The sequence below is a fragment of the Podarcis raffonei genome, chromosome 2 (assembly GCF_027172205.1).
Source record: "Podarcis raffonei isolate rPodRaf1 chromosome 2, rPodRaf1.pri, whole genome shotgun sequence".
NCBI classification, from domain to species: domain Eukaryota; kingdom Metazoa; phylum Chordata; class Lepidosauria; order Squamata; family Lacertidae; genus Podarcis; species Podarcis raffonei.
Genome location: NC_070603.1, coordinates 72,469,150 through 72,488,262, shown reverse-complemented (window position 1 = coordinate 72,488,262; position 19,113 = coordinate 72,469,150). Strand labels below are relative to the sequence as shown.

The following is a 19,113-nucleotide window of genomic DNA, read 5'->3' as shown; positions in this document are numbered from 1 at the left end:
GTAAAGCCTGAAGGCAAAAGCAAGATGAGAATAGTGTCAGAATACCAGAATGCCAATCATAATGTTATTGACGGAAGCAACCTAATAAATGAGGGGATTAGTTAAAAGGAAGTTGAAAGGGAGAGTCAGATGTCTTCAGAACACTTGGAAGCTAATGAAACATACTGTACTAGAAGCTCAGATAAAATCTATACAGCAGATTAGAAAGGAATAAACAAAGCCAGGAAGATGCCCACCTAGTTAATGAGCAGACTTCAAGGAAACAGTAAAAGGAAGAAGCTTTCTTTTAGAAAATGGATGCCTTGTCCAAATTGGGAAAACAAAAAGAGCTTAAACTCTGGTAAAACAAATGTAAAATGACAATAAACCAAGTGAATAAAATTTGAGGGAGATATTGTTCAAAACTATACAGCTTTATTTTGATCCTTTAGAATGAGGAAACTAGCCTGGGGAGCTGTCAGACTGTTAAGACAAAAGTGGTGTGAAAGAATTGCTGAATGAGAATAGGAAGATTACTGAGAAGCTGGATGAATTCACTGTGGAAGATACAGGAACTAGTATTCATTAGAGATGGCAAGAGATGAAGGTCTATGGCTAATTGACCACAAAAAAGTCACCAGATGCCACACACCCAATATGAAATCGTTGATCATCCAATTAAAATATGACCTTTGTCATTAAAACTGATTTCCTTAAAATAATGCTGTATCAACTTTTTAAAGCTGGCAGAAAATCAGGAAATTACAAATCTATTAGTCTAACCTTTGTCCATCACGTTCTCATGATAATTGGTTAAAAAAGAGGCATCATTAGACAGGAATAAACAAATTGACAGTATTCACAATGGACAGAAGTAAGCAGTGGAGTCCCTCAAGGATATGTATAGGAACCAAGCAGGTCAGTTGCTTCAAATACCTGGGTCAGGTTGTACGATCAAATAGGTCCTTCTTGGCACACAGAGAATACATAGCCTCGAACGCATCCAAAGCAGCCTTGGTGATTAGAACCCTGTACTCCAAGAAACAGGCACAAACTGTCAAAGTTGCCTTGCGACTCTTTAAAATGAAAGTCCTCCCTCTTCTGCTGGTGGGCATTGCCTTGGGCTCACGTAGGGACTTTGAAAAATTGGAATCTATCCAAACCCAATTCCTCAGGGCCATACTCAGGATCCCCCCCCTCCGTGGCAGGCGCGATCATGAGATTGGAAACCGGTTGTCAAGCCTTTAGGTATGTGGCCATGAAAGCAAAGTTATGGCTATGGCTCAAGCTCTGTTTCAGACCGGTGGGTTTGGCCCCCTTAATTCTGAGGGATAACTTTAAATCTCCATGGGAAGGGGAGATAGTGGAGGAAGTGCAAAAGTGCGGGTTGTCCTCCCTTTATATAGAGTCCATGACGTATAGCCACGCAAAGGCGGTGATCGCTCAAAGATTAAGGGATATTGCCAGGCAGGAGGACATAGCCCGTGTGAAACCTGGGTTGTTTCTGGGGGAGCAGTTGTATCGGGCTGCTCCAGCTCGCTACCTGGCGGATATCCACTACGTGGAATGCCGCAGACTATTTACTGCGGCTAGGCTGAATGTTCTTGACTCAGCGGTTCTGAAGGGAAGATATGGAGGAGTCCCATATGACCAGAGATTATGCCACTGTGCATTGGGTGAGGTAGAATCCACAGAGCACATTTTACTGAGCTGTCCCATTTACAACGATTTAAGACAGTACCTTATAACTCCACACTTACCCCAGCTCAGTTCCCGACAAAGAGGAAAGCAGACAGCATATCTGCTAAATAAGTCTTCTGGGAAAACAACTTTGTCAGCGGCTAAATTCCTTTTCCTGGCACTCAAGTGTCGGAAACGTATAACTGATTGCTTTGATGTGGGTTATCTGTGAGAGGTCTAGTACTGTGGCCCTACCTTATTTATGTACCCCTATGATGTTATAGTTTATAATTATTGTGTAATGTTATTTCTGACTATCGGTCAAATAAAGGAAATTGATTGATGTATAGGAACCAATGCGATTTAACTTATTTACATCAGGTCAAGGAGTAAGTCGTAAGGTGGCCAAGTTTTTGGATGATATCAATCAGAATGGGGCTTGATGTAGAATGAGAAGAGCTCCTTAAGCAGGGAAAGGGATCCTACAGCCGACAGGCCAATCTTGGCCTACCAGGGGGTCCAATTTGACCTCCAATTTTCCCCAAAGCACTTCCACCTGCCAATCAGCTGATGGGCGAGGTTGAATTCTGCATTGGCTGTGCCCACCAGGTCTCCACAGGGAACTGGTATACAGTCAAAACAGCAGGATTTAACACCCCTCTCATGAGCTGATGAGCAGAGAGTTCAGTCCTGCTGGGTGGTGCTTCCCTAGTACATTTCCTGCGGGGAGTGTGGTGGCCAAGCTGACCTCTCCCTCACGGTTGAACTCTTGACAGAGTCCCTACTCCTGTCCTGAAGGGTGTCCGCAAACTGAGTGAATGGGCAAAACAAAATAGCAAGTTAGGTTAACTGAAAATGGAAAAGTGATAAACACCGAGAGAGAAAATTCCACCCACATATATGCCGGGTGGAAAACATCACTTCATTGTGAGGCATCAGTGATAAAAACAAATTTCATATAAAGGGTTGTTTACAAGATTCTAAATAATAAAGTGGTCAGTATTGTAATGGTTTGGTACAAAGCCGTAATACAACCATATTTGAATATGTAAAGAATATTGTAGAGCTGGAGCAAATGCTGAAAGAGGGCACACAATGATGAGTGTATAGCACCTTCCCTACCATGAAAGGTTAAAGCAGTTGAGGCTTTTACAGGTGAACAAGAGGGATATTGTGGAAGTTGTACTGGAGAAAAACATTTTGAATGGTCTAGAGAAAATAACAAAAAAAAGAGATCCCTCCCCCTTCCTAACTAGAATTCAGGGTCACTATTTACATTAATTGGTGATAAGATTCAGGGCAGACAAAAGAAAGTACTTTTTCAAACAGCACGTAATGAGCTTATGGAATTTGTTGCCGCAAGATGTTGTGATGACTTTAAAAGAGGATTAGACAGGTTTACGGAGGATAAGGCTATCAACAGCTATCAGTCATGGTAAATAAATGGAACCTCTGAATACCAGTTCCTGGGGGCAGAGGGAGGAAGCAATGGGGGAGGCTGCAGGCGGGTCTCCTAGAAGCATCTAACAAGATAATAGACTAGAGGGACCCTTCATCTAACCCAGCTATTGTGCCCTTACTGATGCTGCAATTAGTGCTAGTGTTCTAGGGAAATGCCAAAATTAAAGCAACCGTTATGTAATACAGCCTTCACCTATTTTTTGTCACCCAGGAGGGCTCCATCTTTTGCTAAGTGGGCTGGAGAGTGGGTGTTCAGGGAATGAGGGCTTTTTGTCAACCTGGGCCCCAGCCTGTTAATCAAGAAACTGAAGATATTAGCACTGTGTGCAGGGAGATGCACTGAGAGTGCATCTGTAAATGATTGTGTATGTGCACACACCAAGGCTGTAATCCAAGTCCAGCCTTTTAAAATATTCATTGTTGGAACGTTAATCAAATGGAAATGTCCAAGTCTACCTGCTGGGGAAATTCTCCTGCAGAACAGGTTATTCTACAGCATGGAATACTGGATATGCAGAGAGGTGTGCAGAGTAGACATGGAGAAATAATGGCAAAACTTTGATATCATTGCTTTAGGCAATCCTCCAGTTGCACTGAGGGACACCTCCCAAAGACTGACAAGGGAGGAATATATTAACACGTTATGCTGCATCAAAAATGTAAACAGCACTCGTTTCATCAGTAGAATTTGCCCAAGAGCATCATGATCAGTTCACACACTGAGGCAGTATCTTCAAGTCAGGCAAGAAAACACCTTAAAAATCCAAATACAACTCATGGCTGACATATATGCAAGCCTATTCTGGAGAGTTGTCATTTCAGAAGTGTAACTGTCAAATGCTTTTCATTACTATTGCAGGGCACTTCAAACACTACAAAATCCCTACATGGGAAGCATGTAGGAATTAGCATGTAAGCCCTAGATTTATCAAGCTGTTTCTTCTGGAGAGAGAAAGAGAAAGATTGAAAGCTGAACATTTCTCTCTCTCCAGAAGAAATAAATTGGATTCAAAGAGCTGGATGAAGGACTCTGAATCCAAACCACTTTCTTTGCAGAGGGATAAATCCTCATTTTTTAGTGCTTCCTCCAGCATTTTGAATCCAAGCTGTTTCCTCTAGCCTCCTCAACTGCACTATGGATTTCCCAATAGGGACTTCCCTAGTGCAGCCAATCCCTGCTGCTTGTAAGAGATGTGCTTTGGATTCCCAACAATCAGCTGATTGTTGGCTGTGTACTTCAGGCACCCTCAACCAGTTGATTGTCGATGCTTGTAGAGATCCCTAGGTGGTGATTTGAAGCCCCAACAACCACCTAACAGCTGGTGCTTCAATGTGCCTTGCAAACCCCCACTGCGCTTTTATCTGCCCCACACCTGATGCAATATATATGACATCAGGTGCTGGGGAGGTGGGCATGGCTTGGCCAAAATGGTCTGGCAGGCCTAATTAGAGTCACAGGCCAAAAGTCCCCAACTAATATCTCTTTGACCTGTTCAGTGTCTGCTCAGATATATGCAACACTCAAACTTACAGACACAAAAAGCCAAGTAAATACAGCTGGTGTTTCAAAATGACACTGTCTGAGTCTAAAGCATGCAGGAGAGGGAGAAAATGGAGGTACTGGGACATAAGTTGATGGGATAAGTCCTTGGATGTCTGTTATCACTCATCTAATAAGTACTCTGAGGATAAAATTGCTTGCATCTGTGGCAACCTGCACTCTGCATTATTGTAGATCTGCAATGAATACATCCAGAGTGCCATCTATTCCTTTTTTATGAAATGACTTTCAATTGCTGAGACAAGGACCAGAGCCAGTTACCCGTTAGGTACGACCATCTTGCTTACTATATCAAGCAGGAGAGGGTTTGACCAGTTGGCTCCAGGAAGTGATAAATGTTCCATGAAAAGAGGGGTGTGTGTGCAATCCTGATTACCTTGAAGACAATGGTCACATGGTCATTCCCTAAGAAAGCTCCTTTGTCTCCACAAGACTCCCCCCCCCTCTGTTAGCTGGTCACAAACATTCCCATTAGGGGAAAGCTGCTTAAGTGCAACTGCAGACATTCTTGAATGACACAAATTCTTTGGACCCACCCGAATCCTTTTTGTGACCTGGTTTTGTCATTGAAATAGCATTGGTTGTCCTGAGGAATGAACTCTGCTGGGTGTAGGGTTGGGATACTGCAAAGCCCTGTCAATTTTCCTGGGCCTCTCAGCAGCTATCAATATAATCAATCATGGTATGTTTCTGGAAAGGCTGTCTGAAGTCAAGATTGGGGGGACTTTTTTCCATACTATTTCAGAAGGTGGTGCTGGGGACTGCAGCTCTGTCTCTGGTGTTCTGCCAGGTTCCATTCTGTGCTGTTAACATCTGAGCAAAGTCACCCATAAATTTGGGGTGTGGTATGTATAGTATTCCCCTTCATGGATCACTGCCTTGCCGTGGCGAAGGGGCTTGAATAACTCAGAGAAGCTATGAACTATGCCGAGCAGGGCACCCAAGATGAACAGGTCATAGTGGAGAGTTTTGACCAAACGTGATCCACCTGGAGGAGGAACCGGCAAGCCACTCCAGTATCCCTGCCAAGAAAACTCCATGGACAAAGACAACAGGCATATAAAAGTTATGGCGCTGGAAGATGAGCCCCTCAGGTCGGAAGGTGTCCAACATGCTACTGGGGAAGAGCGGAGGACAAGTACAAGTAGATCCAGAGCTGATGAAGCGGCTGGGCCAAAGCCGAAAGGACGCTCAGTTGCAGATATGCATGGAAGCGAAAGGAAAGTCCAATGCTGTAAAGAAAAATATTGCATAGGAACCTGGAATGTAAGAACCATGAACCTGGGTAAGTTGGATGTGGTCAAAAACGAGATGGCAAGAATAAATATTGACATCCTGGGCATCAGTGAACTAAAATGGACGGGAATGGGCGAATTCAGTTCGGATGACTATCATATCTACTACTGTGGGCAAGAAATCTGTAAAAGAAATGGAGTGGCCCTCATAGTCAACAAAAGAGTGGTGAAAGCTGTACTGGGATGCAATCTCAAAAATGATAGAATGATCTCGATATGAATCCAAGGCAGACCTTTTAACATCACAGTAATCCAAGTTTATGCACCAACTACTGGTGCTGAAGAAACTGAAATTGACCAATTCTATGAAGACTTACAACACCTTATAGAAGTGACACCAAAGAAGGATGTTCTTCTCATTATAGGGGATTGGAATGCTAAAGTAGGGAATCAAGAGATAAAAGGAACAACTGGCAAGTTTGGCCTTGGAGATCAAAATGAAGCAGGGCAAAGGCTAATAGAGTTCTGTCAAGAGAACAAGCTGGTCATCACAAACACACTTTTCCAACAACACAAGAGACGACTCTACACATGGACATCGCCAGATGGGCAACATCGAAATCAGATTGATTATATTCTCTGCAGCCAAAGATGGAGAAGCTCTATACAGTCAGCAAAAACAAGACCTGGAGCTGACTGTGGCTCAGATCATCAGCTTCTTATAGCAAAATTCAAACTTAAACTGAAGAAAGTAGGACAAACCTCTGGGCTGGTAAGATACAATCTAAACCAAATCTCTTATGAATACACAGTGGAAGTGAGGAACAGGTTTAAGGATTTAGATTTGCTGGACAGAGTGCCTGAAGAACTATGGGTGGAGGCTCGCAACATTATACAGGAGGCAGCAACTAAAACCATCCCAACGAAAAAGAAATGCAAGAAAGCACAGTGGCTGTCCAATGAGGCCTTACAAATAGCGGGGGAGAGAAGGCAAGCAAAATGTGAGGGAGATAGTGAAAGATACAGGAAATTGAATGCAGATTTCCAAAGAATAGCAAGGAGAGACAAGAAGGCCTTCTTAAACGAGCAATGCAAAGAAATAGAGGAAAACAACAGAATGGGAAGAACCAGAGATCTGTTCAGGAAAATCGGAAATATGAAAGGAACATTTTGTACAAAGATTACCATAATAAAGGACAAAAGTGGTAAGGACCTAACAGAAGCAGAAGACATCAAGAAGAGGTGGCAAGAATACACAGAGGAATTATACCAGAAAGATATGGATGTCTCGTACACCCCAGGTAGTGTGGTTGCTGACCTTGAGCCAGACATCCTGGAGAGTGAAGTCAAATGGGCCTTAGAAAGCACTGCAAATAACAAGGCCAGTGGAAGTGATGGTATTCCAGCTGAACTATTTAAAATTGTAAAAGATGATGCTGTTAAGGTGCTACACTCAATATGCCAGCAAGTTTGGAAAACTCAGCAGTAGCCAGAGGATTGGAGAAGATCAGTCTACATCCCAATCCCAAAGAAGGGCAGTGCCAAAGAATGCTCCAACTACCGCACAATTGCACTCATTTCACACGCTAGCAAGGTTATGCTTAAAATTCTACAAGGAAGGCTCAAGCAGTATGTGGACCGAGAACTCCCAGAAGTGCAAGCTGGATTTCGAAGAGGCAGAGGAAGCAGAGACCAAATTGCAAACATGCGCTGGATTATGGAGAAAGCTAGAGAGTTCCAGAAAGACATCTACTTCTGCTTCATTGACTATGCAAAAGCCTTTGACTGTGTCGACCACAGCAAACTATGGCAAGTTCTTAAAGAAATGGGAGTGCCTGATCACCTCATCTGTCTCCTAAGAAATCTCTATGTGGGACAAGAAGCTACAGTTAGAACTGGATATGGAACAACTGATTGGTTCAAAATTGGGAAAGGAGTACGACAAGGCTTTATATTGTCTCCCTGCTTATTTAACTTATATGCAGAATTCATCATGCGAAAGGCTAGGCTGGATGAATCCGAAGCCGGAATTAAGATAGCCGGAAGAAATATCAATAACCTCAGATATGCAGATGACACAACCTTGATGGCAGAAAGTGAGGAGGAATTAAAGAACCTTTTATTGAGGGTGAAAGAGGAGAGCGCAAAATATGGTCTGAAGCTCAACATCAAAAAAATGAAGATCATGGCCACTGGTCCCATCACCTCCTGGCAAATAGAAGGGGAAGAAATGGAGGCAGTAAGAGATTTTACTTTCTTGGGCTCCATGATCACTGCAGATGGTGACAGCAGTCACAAAATTAAAAGACGCCTGCTCCATGGGAGAAAGGCGATGGCAAACCTGGACAACATCTTAAAAAGCAGAGACATCACCTTGCCAACAAAGGTCTGTATAGTAAAAGCTATGGTTTTCCCAGTAGTGATGTATGGAAGTGAGAGCTGGACCATAAAGAAGGCTGATCGCCGAAGAATTGATGCTTTTGAATTATGGTGCTGGAGGAGACTCTTGAGAGTCCCATGGACTGCAAGAAGATCAAACGTATCCATTCTTAAGGAAATCAGCCCTGAGTGCTCACTGGAAGGACAGATCGTGAAGCTGAGGCTCCAATACTTTGGCCCCTCATGAGAAGAGAAGACTCCCTGGAAAAGACCCTGATGTTGGGAAAGATGGAGGGCACAAGGAGAAGGGGACGACAGAGGATGAGATGGGTGGATGGTGTTCTTGAAGCTACCAGCATGAGTTTGATCAAACTGCGGGAGGCAGTGGAGGACAGAAGTGCCTGGCGTGCTCTGGTCCAGGGGGTCACGAAGAGTCGGACATGACTAAACGACTAAACAACAACAACAATGTATAGTATTCTAGTCTGTCTGCCATGGGAGATGCTATGTTCCCTGTTCTGGATGGGGTTGCACTCCCCCTTAAGAATCAGGCTTGTAGTCTGGGGATGCTATTAGATTTAGTCTTATCCATAGTGGCCCAAGTGGTCTCAGAGAGACAAAGCTAAGCCAGAGATCGTTGTTCTTGATTTTGGCACAGTCTTTTTTTAAACTACTGCAATGTGCTGTACTGGGGACTGCACTTGAAGGTCGTTTAAAAACTGCAATTAGTTCAAAACGTAACAGCAGGTTTATTGACTGGGACAACTTGCAATAGAAAACATTTATTAGCACTTGTACCGGTTTCTTACAGCTGCAAACTGTAATGTTAAGACTGGAAAACCTGTGTTGCCTACCACAATAGCTTGACAGAGCAAGAATACAGATGCACAGCCTGCTAGAGCCAGAAAATTAGAATGCTCCTAGATTAACCCCCCCCCCCAATGTCTGGAAGCACCTTTCCATTGCAATTTATCTGCTTTCCAAAATATAGATTTCTTATGTCTGTGTAGAAAAGGATATGACTGACGAAGGTGAGTTGATGGACATTTTAGGGAATGTGATACGATTTCCCCTTGCGCAGCTGTCCTGGCAGGTACTAAAGTGAAAGATCTCATGACAATTCCCACATGGATGTCTTGTTTTCATATGTACTAATGAAGGGAAAGTTCCTCTGAGATGCCACGTAGGAGTTCCTTAGCAGCTAACAACATGTTTTTCCCAAAGCACAAAAGGCTATTTTTCTTTATTGCCACTAGATGGCACAAGAGAGAACACACAGCTTCTCTGCTCGCATGGGTTTTTAGGATGCAGAAAAGGGAGCACTTGCTATTTTGGACTTGGGTGTGTTCAGTATCTTGCTGATAATGAACCACACCACAGAGTATCAAACATATATTAAAGACGAAGCAAAAGAGATTGCTGTAAGAAGGTAGACATAATGCAATCCTATATGAGAAGAATTGCTGCAGTTGGTAGGTAGGAAAAGCTGAGAAGTATAATAAAAGCACAAGACTTTATATACAAAATATGTTAGGAATGGAGTTCATTATGTATTTCTTGCACAAATTCAGTAAGGATGCTGTGCAATTCAAAGCTAGACTTTGCTCCTGAAGACCAGCATGTCAACCTGCAATGTTGTATGAGATGTGATGGTCCCCTCTTTAAGATGTCTGTAGATTGCCTGAAGATGTTCTAGTATCTGATATCATACTGGGAACATAAGGAGTAGCAGTGGATTCTTTCACGCTGTGGGGTATTATAATAATAATAAATGTATTCATACTCTGCCTATTTCCCTGACAAGGACTCAATACGGACAAAATAAAAATAGCCAAAAGCATAGAAAAAAATACAATAATTTAAAACCAATTAAACATTAATGAAACTAAATATCTGTCTACCCATCCATCTATCAGAGATCTATTAAAAACATATAGCTAATTATAATAAAAACAGCACCTGCCCTTTCATTAAAAGCTGACAGTTCCCAAAAGCCTGTTGGAATAAGAAGGTATTCACTTGCCAGTGGAAGGACAACATGGAGGGAGGCATAATAACTTCTCCAGGGAGGGATTACCCAAGGCCCTCTCTCGCATACCCACCAAACATAACTATGAGGGTGGCAGGACCAAGAGAAGGGCCTCACCTAAAGATCTCAGAATCTGGAAGGTTCGTATGAGGGAATACAGTTTTTCAGATAGCCTGGACTTTGTATATATATTCATGCCTTATATACAAACCACACATTAACATCCAGTAAGAGGGAATACATTTCTTAAAGGTTAAGACAGAGGAATCATTTTAAGTATAGTGAAGGTGGTTTGGAAGTGCCTTTGCTGTATAGAAAATGCATATACCTTTCAATGTCTTGAAATGAACTCTGAAAAAGTGGTTCTGGAAATTTTCAGCATGTCAAGTGAAAGCAGGCTGCAGTCAGTGGCAGAGCTAGTCGCTTGGGGACCCGAACCCATGCCGTGCACCCAGGGGCGATTGGCATGGCAGCGATCCGCCCAGGGGGGGCGATCGCTGTGGTGGTGATCTGCCTAGGGGGGATTTTGATACCCCTGTCAGGGATGACATCTGGGGCGGACCGCCCCCCTTCCTATGCCCCTGGCTGCAGTGGGTACTTACTGGTCAATGTCCACTACCTCACCAATCCTTAAAGCAATTTTATAATTATTTCAGTGTCTTCATGGTTTAGTTTTATTTTAGCAATTTGTTGGGTTTAAAAATGTGGGCACTCTGCTTGAAGGAGAGGAGCATGATTAAGAGCATTATGCATTTGACTTGCATGTCTGTAAAGAAAGTTGCAAAACAAGCTTTACATGGAAAGTGAGGGACCTGCTGTGACCAATAAGCCTGTTGTGTTTTATCTTCACGGGGACTTTAAAGCAGCTCTCCTTCATTCCTGCTGCATACAGCGATTACGTGATAAGCGGGGGCCTTTAAACAGAAAAGCAGAAATATCATCAGACTTCTCTTACTTATCAGACAAGCAGCAATCTTACCTGGCTACCAGGAAGCAACGCGTGCTGATACAAGGAGAACCTGTCTTTTGCAGACTCCTCTGATGTTGGGCTGATGGGCTTGGGGTCAGATAAGGACCGCTGCATGGTTTTGATGGGGCGAGGTAGGGTCTGCTGGCGCTGGGTGGTGTCGGCTGTGAAGTGCTTCTGCGGGGTCACGTGGGCCTTGTTGAGCCTCTCGCTGGTTGTGAAGGAAGACTCTAGCAGCCGATGTGGGGACAGGGGTGAGACTGGGGAGTAGAGCACTTGGGGGGACTTGGGAGGCTGACGGGACACCAGCTGAGACAAGGAATCTGTCGGCAGGTGGGACTGGTAGCCAATTTCAAGTGGGTCGGGCTTCTTCTTCCCCAAGGCCTGCTGTCGGACTGAATGGGGATCCAGGGGGCCTGTGCTTACGATCTGGATGTTGGAGGAGTAAGGCGTAATCGTCGTAGGCACAGTGAGCTGGGGGATCACGATGCCTGGCTGTGGCTGTGCTTCCGGCTCCGTCTGGCAAGCCAGGCTCTCTCCTCGCTGGGTCTTCTCAGGGGCAGAGATGTATTTCACGATCTCCACCTTGGGGTCAGGGGTGGTGATGTGGATGGAAGGGGACACTCGGTGGAGCTGGTCAGGTTCGGTTTGAACAGAGCAGTCACTGATAGTCTGGATCGCTATGCTAGCCGTGCCTTTGGCCGAAGAGTCTGGCTTGCTTTCTGCGGTGGAGTCTGAGTGCCGCGAAAAGCGGGAGCGCCGGCGCCGCACGGGCTGCTCCCACTCGCCGTTGTCTTCCTCGTCCGTCTGCACACTGCAGTCAGTGCTGCGCCGGGTCCGCCGGCGGCGGGATGCATAGAAGCGCTCCTCCCCATCTTCCTCATCCGTCTGCACACTGCTGTCTGTGATCTTCTTCACGGCAACATATGGCTCGTGGCCTGGCTCCTTGTCATAAGCATCCCGGAGACGCGGCATGGAGTTCCTCTTCTTGATCCCCCGACCGGCTTCCCACTGGTCTTCCGTCTGCAGGGACATTTCAGAGGCTGAGTTGGTGAGAGGCCTCTGGAGTCCAGGGTAGCGAGGCTGCCCTTGCCCGTCTTGCCCTGGGGCCGCAGTAGCTATAAATGCTTGGTTCATGGGTGGCCAGTATTGCCCATTTTGAGCAAGGGTTCGCTGCATTTCTATGGTCATCTCTGACGCGGCCTGGGGAGGGAGCCTCCCCGAAGGGTCACAGACGGGAGGGAAGGTGCTCTTCTGCCTCTTCTGCTCCTCCAGTTGGTGCTGCAGCTGCTGCTGCAATTGCTGGATCTGCTCCAGCTGCAAGCGCTGCTGGGCCAGCTGCTCCCGCTGCAGCACAAACTGGACTTGGCGCTCCTCCTGCTGCTGTTGCAGGACCTGGTGCTTTATGGACTGCAGCTCCTGGATCTCCCTGTGCATCAGCAGCTGCTCCTTCTCTCTGTGCCTCTGCAACTCCACTCGCTCCCGCTCCAGCTCCTCATGCAGCCTCATCTGCCTCAGTTTCTCTAGCTCGACTCTTTCCCTTTCAATCTGGAGGATGTGCTCCTGCTGCTTCCTCTGCCTCTCTTCCTCCTTCTCCTTTTCTTCCCTTTCTGTGGCTGCTTTGCTGGCAATGCTGGGCTGGGTAGCTTCGGCTTGTTTCTGGGTTGGTGGTGGTGGTGGTGGTGGTGGAGGCGGTGGTGGCGGTGGCTGCTGCTGCTGCTGTCCTTGGCTGGCATCCCTGACAGTACTCTGCACCCCAGAAGTCACTGCAGCAGCCTCCTCTCTGCCTTTCTGCTCAGGCCTTTGCAAGGGGACAGCAGTCGGAGCCGAGGGCTTGGAAGCTGGTGCTGGGCTTACGCTACTGGCAGCAGTGCTGGCTGCAGTGGTGCTAACAGGCTTCCCCAAATACATTGGTGTTTCCATTACTGAAGATGTGGGAGCTGCTGGGAGTCTGCTGGGCACTGGATAACGATACAGACCTTGGGATGCAAGGGGGATCCTGGGAGCAACTAGAGGAACTCTGGTCAAGCTGGCCAGAGGGACAGCTGTGATACTGCCTGGGGCATAGGGTCTATATAGGCCTCGGAGCATGGGGCGCAGCACAGAAGCTGGCTGGGTAGTGATGGGGAGAGTTGATGCTATTGGTGTGTTGATGGTTGAATAAATCATGCCATCAGCAGCTCGTACGGTGGCTGTGGAAGGGAGTCCCTGTCTGACAGCTCCAAATCTGGAGAGGTTGTACTGGGCTAGGTTTCCATAGCCTTGGCCAGACTCTGGGAAATTTGGCTTGTACATCATGTTTGATTTCATGGCACCCTGCTGGGCCGAGATGCCTCCGCCCCCTCCTGGCCCATACTGTCCATATTGGAGAAGATCTGAGCTGTTTGTATGCCGGCCACCGTACTGGTCCATAGAGTTGAGTGCTGCACACATTCGGCTGATTTCGCGAGCTGTTGTGGCGCTATAATGAGCCAGGCTGGCTTCCTGGAAATTTGCCAGGTCCCCTCTTAGCGAATACCTGTAGTCAGAGTAGATATTGGAGGCTGAGCTATATCTCCGCATTGGGTAGGAATGGCTCAGCAAGTCACTGGGCTGCCTGAGGTCAGAGAAAGAGCCGTACTGCATTCCGTGCCCCATGTAGCCTCCCTCGGTGAAGCTGTGGCTGTACGGAGGTTTCATGGTTGTCAGATCCACAGCGGAATCCCCAGCAGGAGTGTTGAAGGGCTGCCCTCCCTTAACTGGGTAATAGTTCAAGCCCATTTCAGAAAGGTTTGTATCTGACATTGAGGAATACAGTCTCCCAAACAGGCCATGATGGTAGAATCTGTGCTCCTCGTACGGATTAGGCCCTGGTGCTGCTTGTTCTCGATAAGGATATGCCTCTGCCACTTCCTGTTCTCTGCCGCCATAGTACTGGCCACTAGGTTTGTCAGCACTTGCTGCATCCCCAACATTTTTCTCTGGCACCTTGGAAGAAGGGTTAAAAGCCCCAGTGCAGCTGCCTCCAAAGGGAAATTTGTACACTACGTCACAGCATGCTACTTGACTTTCAGGCTTCATCCCTGTGAGATCCAAGGCATTGGGAGGAGGTTCCTCTTTGATGAGTTTGGTGACAGGGCCTGCTGCAATATCATCCATCTGCACCATCATAACCTGGGATTTCTTAGTCCCAATGGTGACTGGGGGTGTCTGAGTTTTCAGTTCCACTGGGATCCCTCTATACACCTCTGAACTTTGGTCCTGAGGAAACGGTCTGGGAATGGCACTCACAATATTCTGTGCATTGTTGGTCTGAGTGATCAGGGCATCTTTTTTCATCAAGGATGTCATCTGGTTGGGCAAATTGTATCTTGCAAATTTCGCTTGCTGGGGACCTGCGGCTTCTGGACGGCCCGCAGAAGCAGAAATTCCAGTGCCGCTACCAACTCCTCTGAAAGTACCAGTCTGAACTGCTTGTTCTACCTGCTTAATGTGTGTCAGGCAGACAGGACTCCCCGTCCCTTGACCAAAGTCCACTCTGTTCTGGAAAGGGTCTCCATAGACCGCAGGATGCTTTGGCTGAGACACAAGCATGGAAGATGCAACAGTGATGCTGACCGTGGTGGCTGTGCTTATGATAGCATGGGGCTGTTCCTGGGCATTAAGGTTGATAATTAAGGGTTGGATGGTGCTGGACTGCCGACTCGGTAACTGGTCCATAGTGAGGCAGTATTTTCTGCTCTCTGTAGCTAGGGATGTGAGATCCATCCCTTGGTCTGTTATAATGATTGGAGCTGACTTTATTGCAGTCCGCAGGTCCACAATATTACTACCAACTGGTCTGGGTCCAGGTTCTACTCTTGATGTCCCAGGTATTGATGATATCCGACACAAAGAAATGTTCTCTGCAGGCAGCGTTCCCCAGCTATACACACCAGGCATGCTGTCAGCAGCAGTTGTTTGCACTTTCTGCATTGCAGCACTAGGAGCAGAGGCTCTTTCAAGAGCTGATTGGGTCTTTGTGTAAGTGGACTGCAGCTGCTCTTGTTGGAGTTGCGCTGCATGGATTACTGTCTGACTGTAGCTATGCTGGCGGCCTTGCCGAGTTGGAGAGGAGGCTGGTGAAATGGAGGAACTTACACCAATCGGCTTGGTCTGAATGACTGCATCTGCTGCTAATGTGATGACCATAATGGGAGATTCTTGTGATGATTGTTGCCGAGCAAGGCGAGGGGAACTCGATCGGTAGGGAGTTTGTGTTCCTTGAGCTACCATTGGAGAAGAGGTTGACATAGCGGTAGTCGTGGGGGCATCGTAGGCGAGAACCGGGCTATGGGTTTGGGTGGAAAACTCTGCAGTTGATTTAAACCCCATCCCTGAACTGGGTGGCACCCCAGCTCTAGGAACAGAATGAGTGGGGCTCTGAGTAGGAGAAGAAGGGGAAAGCGGTGGGCTTGAGCTTTTGAAGTAGGAATATGTTTTAGGTGTCGACATGGGTCCAGTGGACTTGTCAGTCATGCTTTGGAGTTTCTCTCTTGCTGACGGCCCACTAATCTCTGCAACGCTCCTGACCCTGGAAATATTTTCTGTTTGACAACCATAGCTGGCTGTTACTTTTGTTTGAGTATAACTTCGGCTAGTAGTGGACACGGATGGTGCATCTGAGCCACTCAGAGAAGTCGGAGAGCTGTAGATTCGTGGTGCACTTACAGGACTGGAAACAACAGTGGTGACGGTGCTAGTTCCTTTAGCATATGTGTAGGGCGTTGTTACGCTCTTTGAAACTGAACTAGGTGCTGTGGGTGAGCTATGAAGCTTTGGCTGCTCCTGACTCTCCTTTGCGAAATGTTGAGTGACTCGAACATCAGGGATTATTCTGCCTGCGCTGCTTTCAGTGGAGGAAAAGGAGACAGGAGCAGACAACTGGGTTGGGCTTGTCCCAGGAGTGAGTGGGCCACTTTCATAAGCACTCTCTGCATTCAGAAACTGCTTTTCTTGATAAGCATCTTCTCTCCCTTTCTTCTTTACTTCCTGTTCAAGGGTCAAATCCAGAGAAGAGGATTGATGCATCCTGGAGATATTCTGTGATGTCTGAAGGATTTCTTCATAAACTGCCCCAGATTTGGAAAGTTCGTTCTGATAGTCTGCTTGAGAGGAGTCTAAATTCCGGCCATCATAGCTGTAGTCGTCTATGTATTGGTATTCGAAATTATTTTGGCCTTCTGAACCACGATAGCCTACTTGCTGGAAGGTGTTGCTGTAGGAGACGCTTTGCTGGGATGGTTGCTGCTTTTGAAACATTTCTGCCTTCCTCATCATCTCTTCATAAGCTTCTTCCGCACTTTTCAGGGGCTTGTTGGAGGGGTAACCAGAGCCAGCAGTTTTTTCTGTTGGAGAATAGAGGGACATAAATGTTGGGAGGTTGTACTCACTGCCAGACTTGTATAGCTTGGAGGCAATGACATCAAACCCCTCTGCCTCAGAGTCAATGGAAGGAGAATATTCCGAACAGGAAGATCTGTGCAGTTCCTCCATCTCTGCAGCCTGACGCAGTTCCTCGGTGGGTGATGCATCTTCAATGGGAGACAGATTGCTGGGTGGCGTTTTAGACCTTTCCCTCCTCCTCTGTGCCCTCAGCTCTTCTTTATCTCTCTTTGTTTTCCGAGCTGTGCTTCGGATGCGCTGCTGTTCTACCTCTCGCATTTTTTCCTGTTCTCGCAAGAGCTCCTCTTCCTCCCGCAGCTCTTCTTCCTCGGAGGAATCTTCTATGGTTGGCAGCAGAGGTCCGTGGGAGCGATGCCGGGCTTTCCTCTGCTGCTTGACCTCCTCCAGCCTCTGCCTGCGACTAGGGCTGCTATCGCTGTCCTCCTCCAGGGAAGAGATGGAGGTGGGGGAGGTTCCTGATGTGTAACTGGGTGTTGTTGCTGGCAAGGTGGAAGAATATTCGCCTCTTGACCTGTCTTCTGGGGATCCCGTCAGGCTTTCCATCTCCAGTTCTGGTTCTCTGTCCAGGCTGATGTCTGCCTCTTGGCTGATCTCCATGTCTCTGCCATAGTTGTTAGTGCTGTTTAACTCAATGGTTTTGAAACGCCGCAAACCTCCCTGAGATGCAGCCATGTCTTCCCCCTCAGTACTTTCCAGCTCTTTTCTTTCCTCCTCATATATGCTGCCGGAGCTGTGAGGCAGGCGTCTCTTAGATAAGGCGGCCTCCCTGCTTTTCTCCGAGTCAGGCTTGTGCCCGTTTTTTGCAACACTATATTTTACACGATCGTATTCCTCCTCCTCCTCCAGGTTATCTTCCTCTGCGCTCATCTCCAGGAGTTGCCTTCTCATGAACTCTTCGTCAGTCATTGCAGGTTCTTTGCTTTTCTGCCTTGTTGGTACGATGGAGAACTCTCCTTCGCTGCTGTCCTCCACGTAGTCGTGGCGTAGCTTGCTGCCAAAGTCATCTGAAGATTCCATGCTGTCCCTCTGCTCCTTCTGGTTCTCCCATTCTAGAGAGTCTTCATCTTCTTCCATGATATCTTCTAGCTCCTCATCAGAATCAAAGGCTTCCGGGGTGATAGAAAGGGACCGTGGCCTCTGCCTTTCCCTCTGCTCCTCTCGTAATTCGTGGTATGTTTTACCTCTGTCTGTTGGCTCCTGAGCCAGCCCCTTGGACTCCAGTAGGGGCCGCATGCTGCTTTCCAGCTTAGTGAGTTCCGAAGGACTTGGAGGGCTCGGCTCTACAATTCCGGTTTCGTTTAGTTGTTCTCCTTCTTGCTGAACTAAGCCTGTGATCTCACTCTGGGAACTGGATATGCCATCAGATGAGTAGCCAGTGTCACTCAAGCTTTGAGGGCTACGAGACAGGTCTGGTGGATAAGGCTTACTGGATTCCTACAAAAGAAGAGAAAACAAATTCCATTAGATGCCATTAAAAGAGACTTTTATGAGCACAACTCAGTTTATCACACAGGCTTGCAGAAATCCTGAGCTATAATTAAATTGGACATCATGAAGGGACATAAAACCCTCAAAATTTGAAAAAAAAAAAACCAACTACAACACAATAACCACAATTTAGCAAGTAACAAAAGTGTTATCCCTAACTTTAATAATAATTTTAAAAATTAAGAAGGGAAGGGCTCCTAAACTCAGGAGTCATAAGCTAGTACCGGTAATTTATTTTTAAGCTTGCACCCCACCCTATCTCTCAATACTCAGATGTCAAAGAATGTAAGCAAAGCTATCAAGTTTAGAAACAAAAATCTGGCACCCTTGCAAATTAACATGAAAGGAGTATCATTGCATGACGCATTTAATTAAAAATTCCTTCTTGCCAAGTTCATGACAGTAAAGCAAGACGGACAGGACCTTTCACGCAATCCATTTACAATCTAATAAATGAACAGCTCTTAGTCATTTGTTGCAGATGTCATTCTTCCAGGAAGCACTTCTGGTTTTGAGAAACAATATATTTTCCCAGAACCCAAATTGAAACATTTTGCTGCTAGGAAATGTGATTCCCCTCAACTCTGTGTTAACAAAATCAGAATTATTTTGATTGCTCTGATTGCCATTCATTAACTATGATCAGGGCTTTTCCCCCCAGCCAGAACTCGCCAGAACTCAATTCCAAAACCTCTCAGGTAGGCATGGTGAGTTCCAGCACCTCTTTTTCTAGAAAAACAGCACTGATTATGATCAATTTACATCTATTTCTTAAAAAAAATCTTTATTATTTCATGTTATACACTTAGATATTTCTTTAAAAATTAAATTGTGTCTAAGTGTAGCCCAAGTCTTCAACATGTTAAGCCTTACTGCATCTGTTTGCTTCTGACAGGTCTGGATTTCAGCA

General features: G+C 46.3%; 1 protein-coding gene across 2 annotated transcripts in view; it reads right to left on the bottom strand.

Moving 5' to 3' along the window:
- Positions 1 to 19,113, bottom strand: part of BSN (bassoon presynaptic cytomatrix protein) — a 210,029-nt gene that overhangs the window by 14,417 nt on the left and 176,499 nt on the right. For both annotated transcript variants that reach the window (XM_053377413.1, XM_053377412.1), the window contains exon 5: positions 11,304 to 18,149. In XM_053377413.1, the coding sequence (XP_053233388.1) occupies positions 11,304 to 18,149 (6,846 nt within the window). The remainder of the gene's footprint in view (positions 1 to 11,303; positions 18,150 to 19,113) is intronic.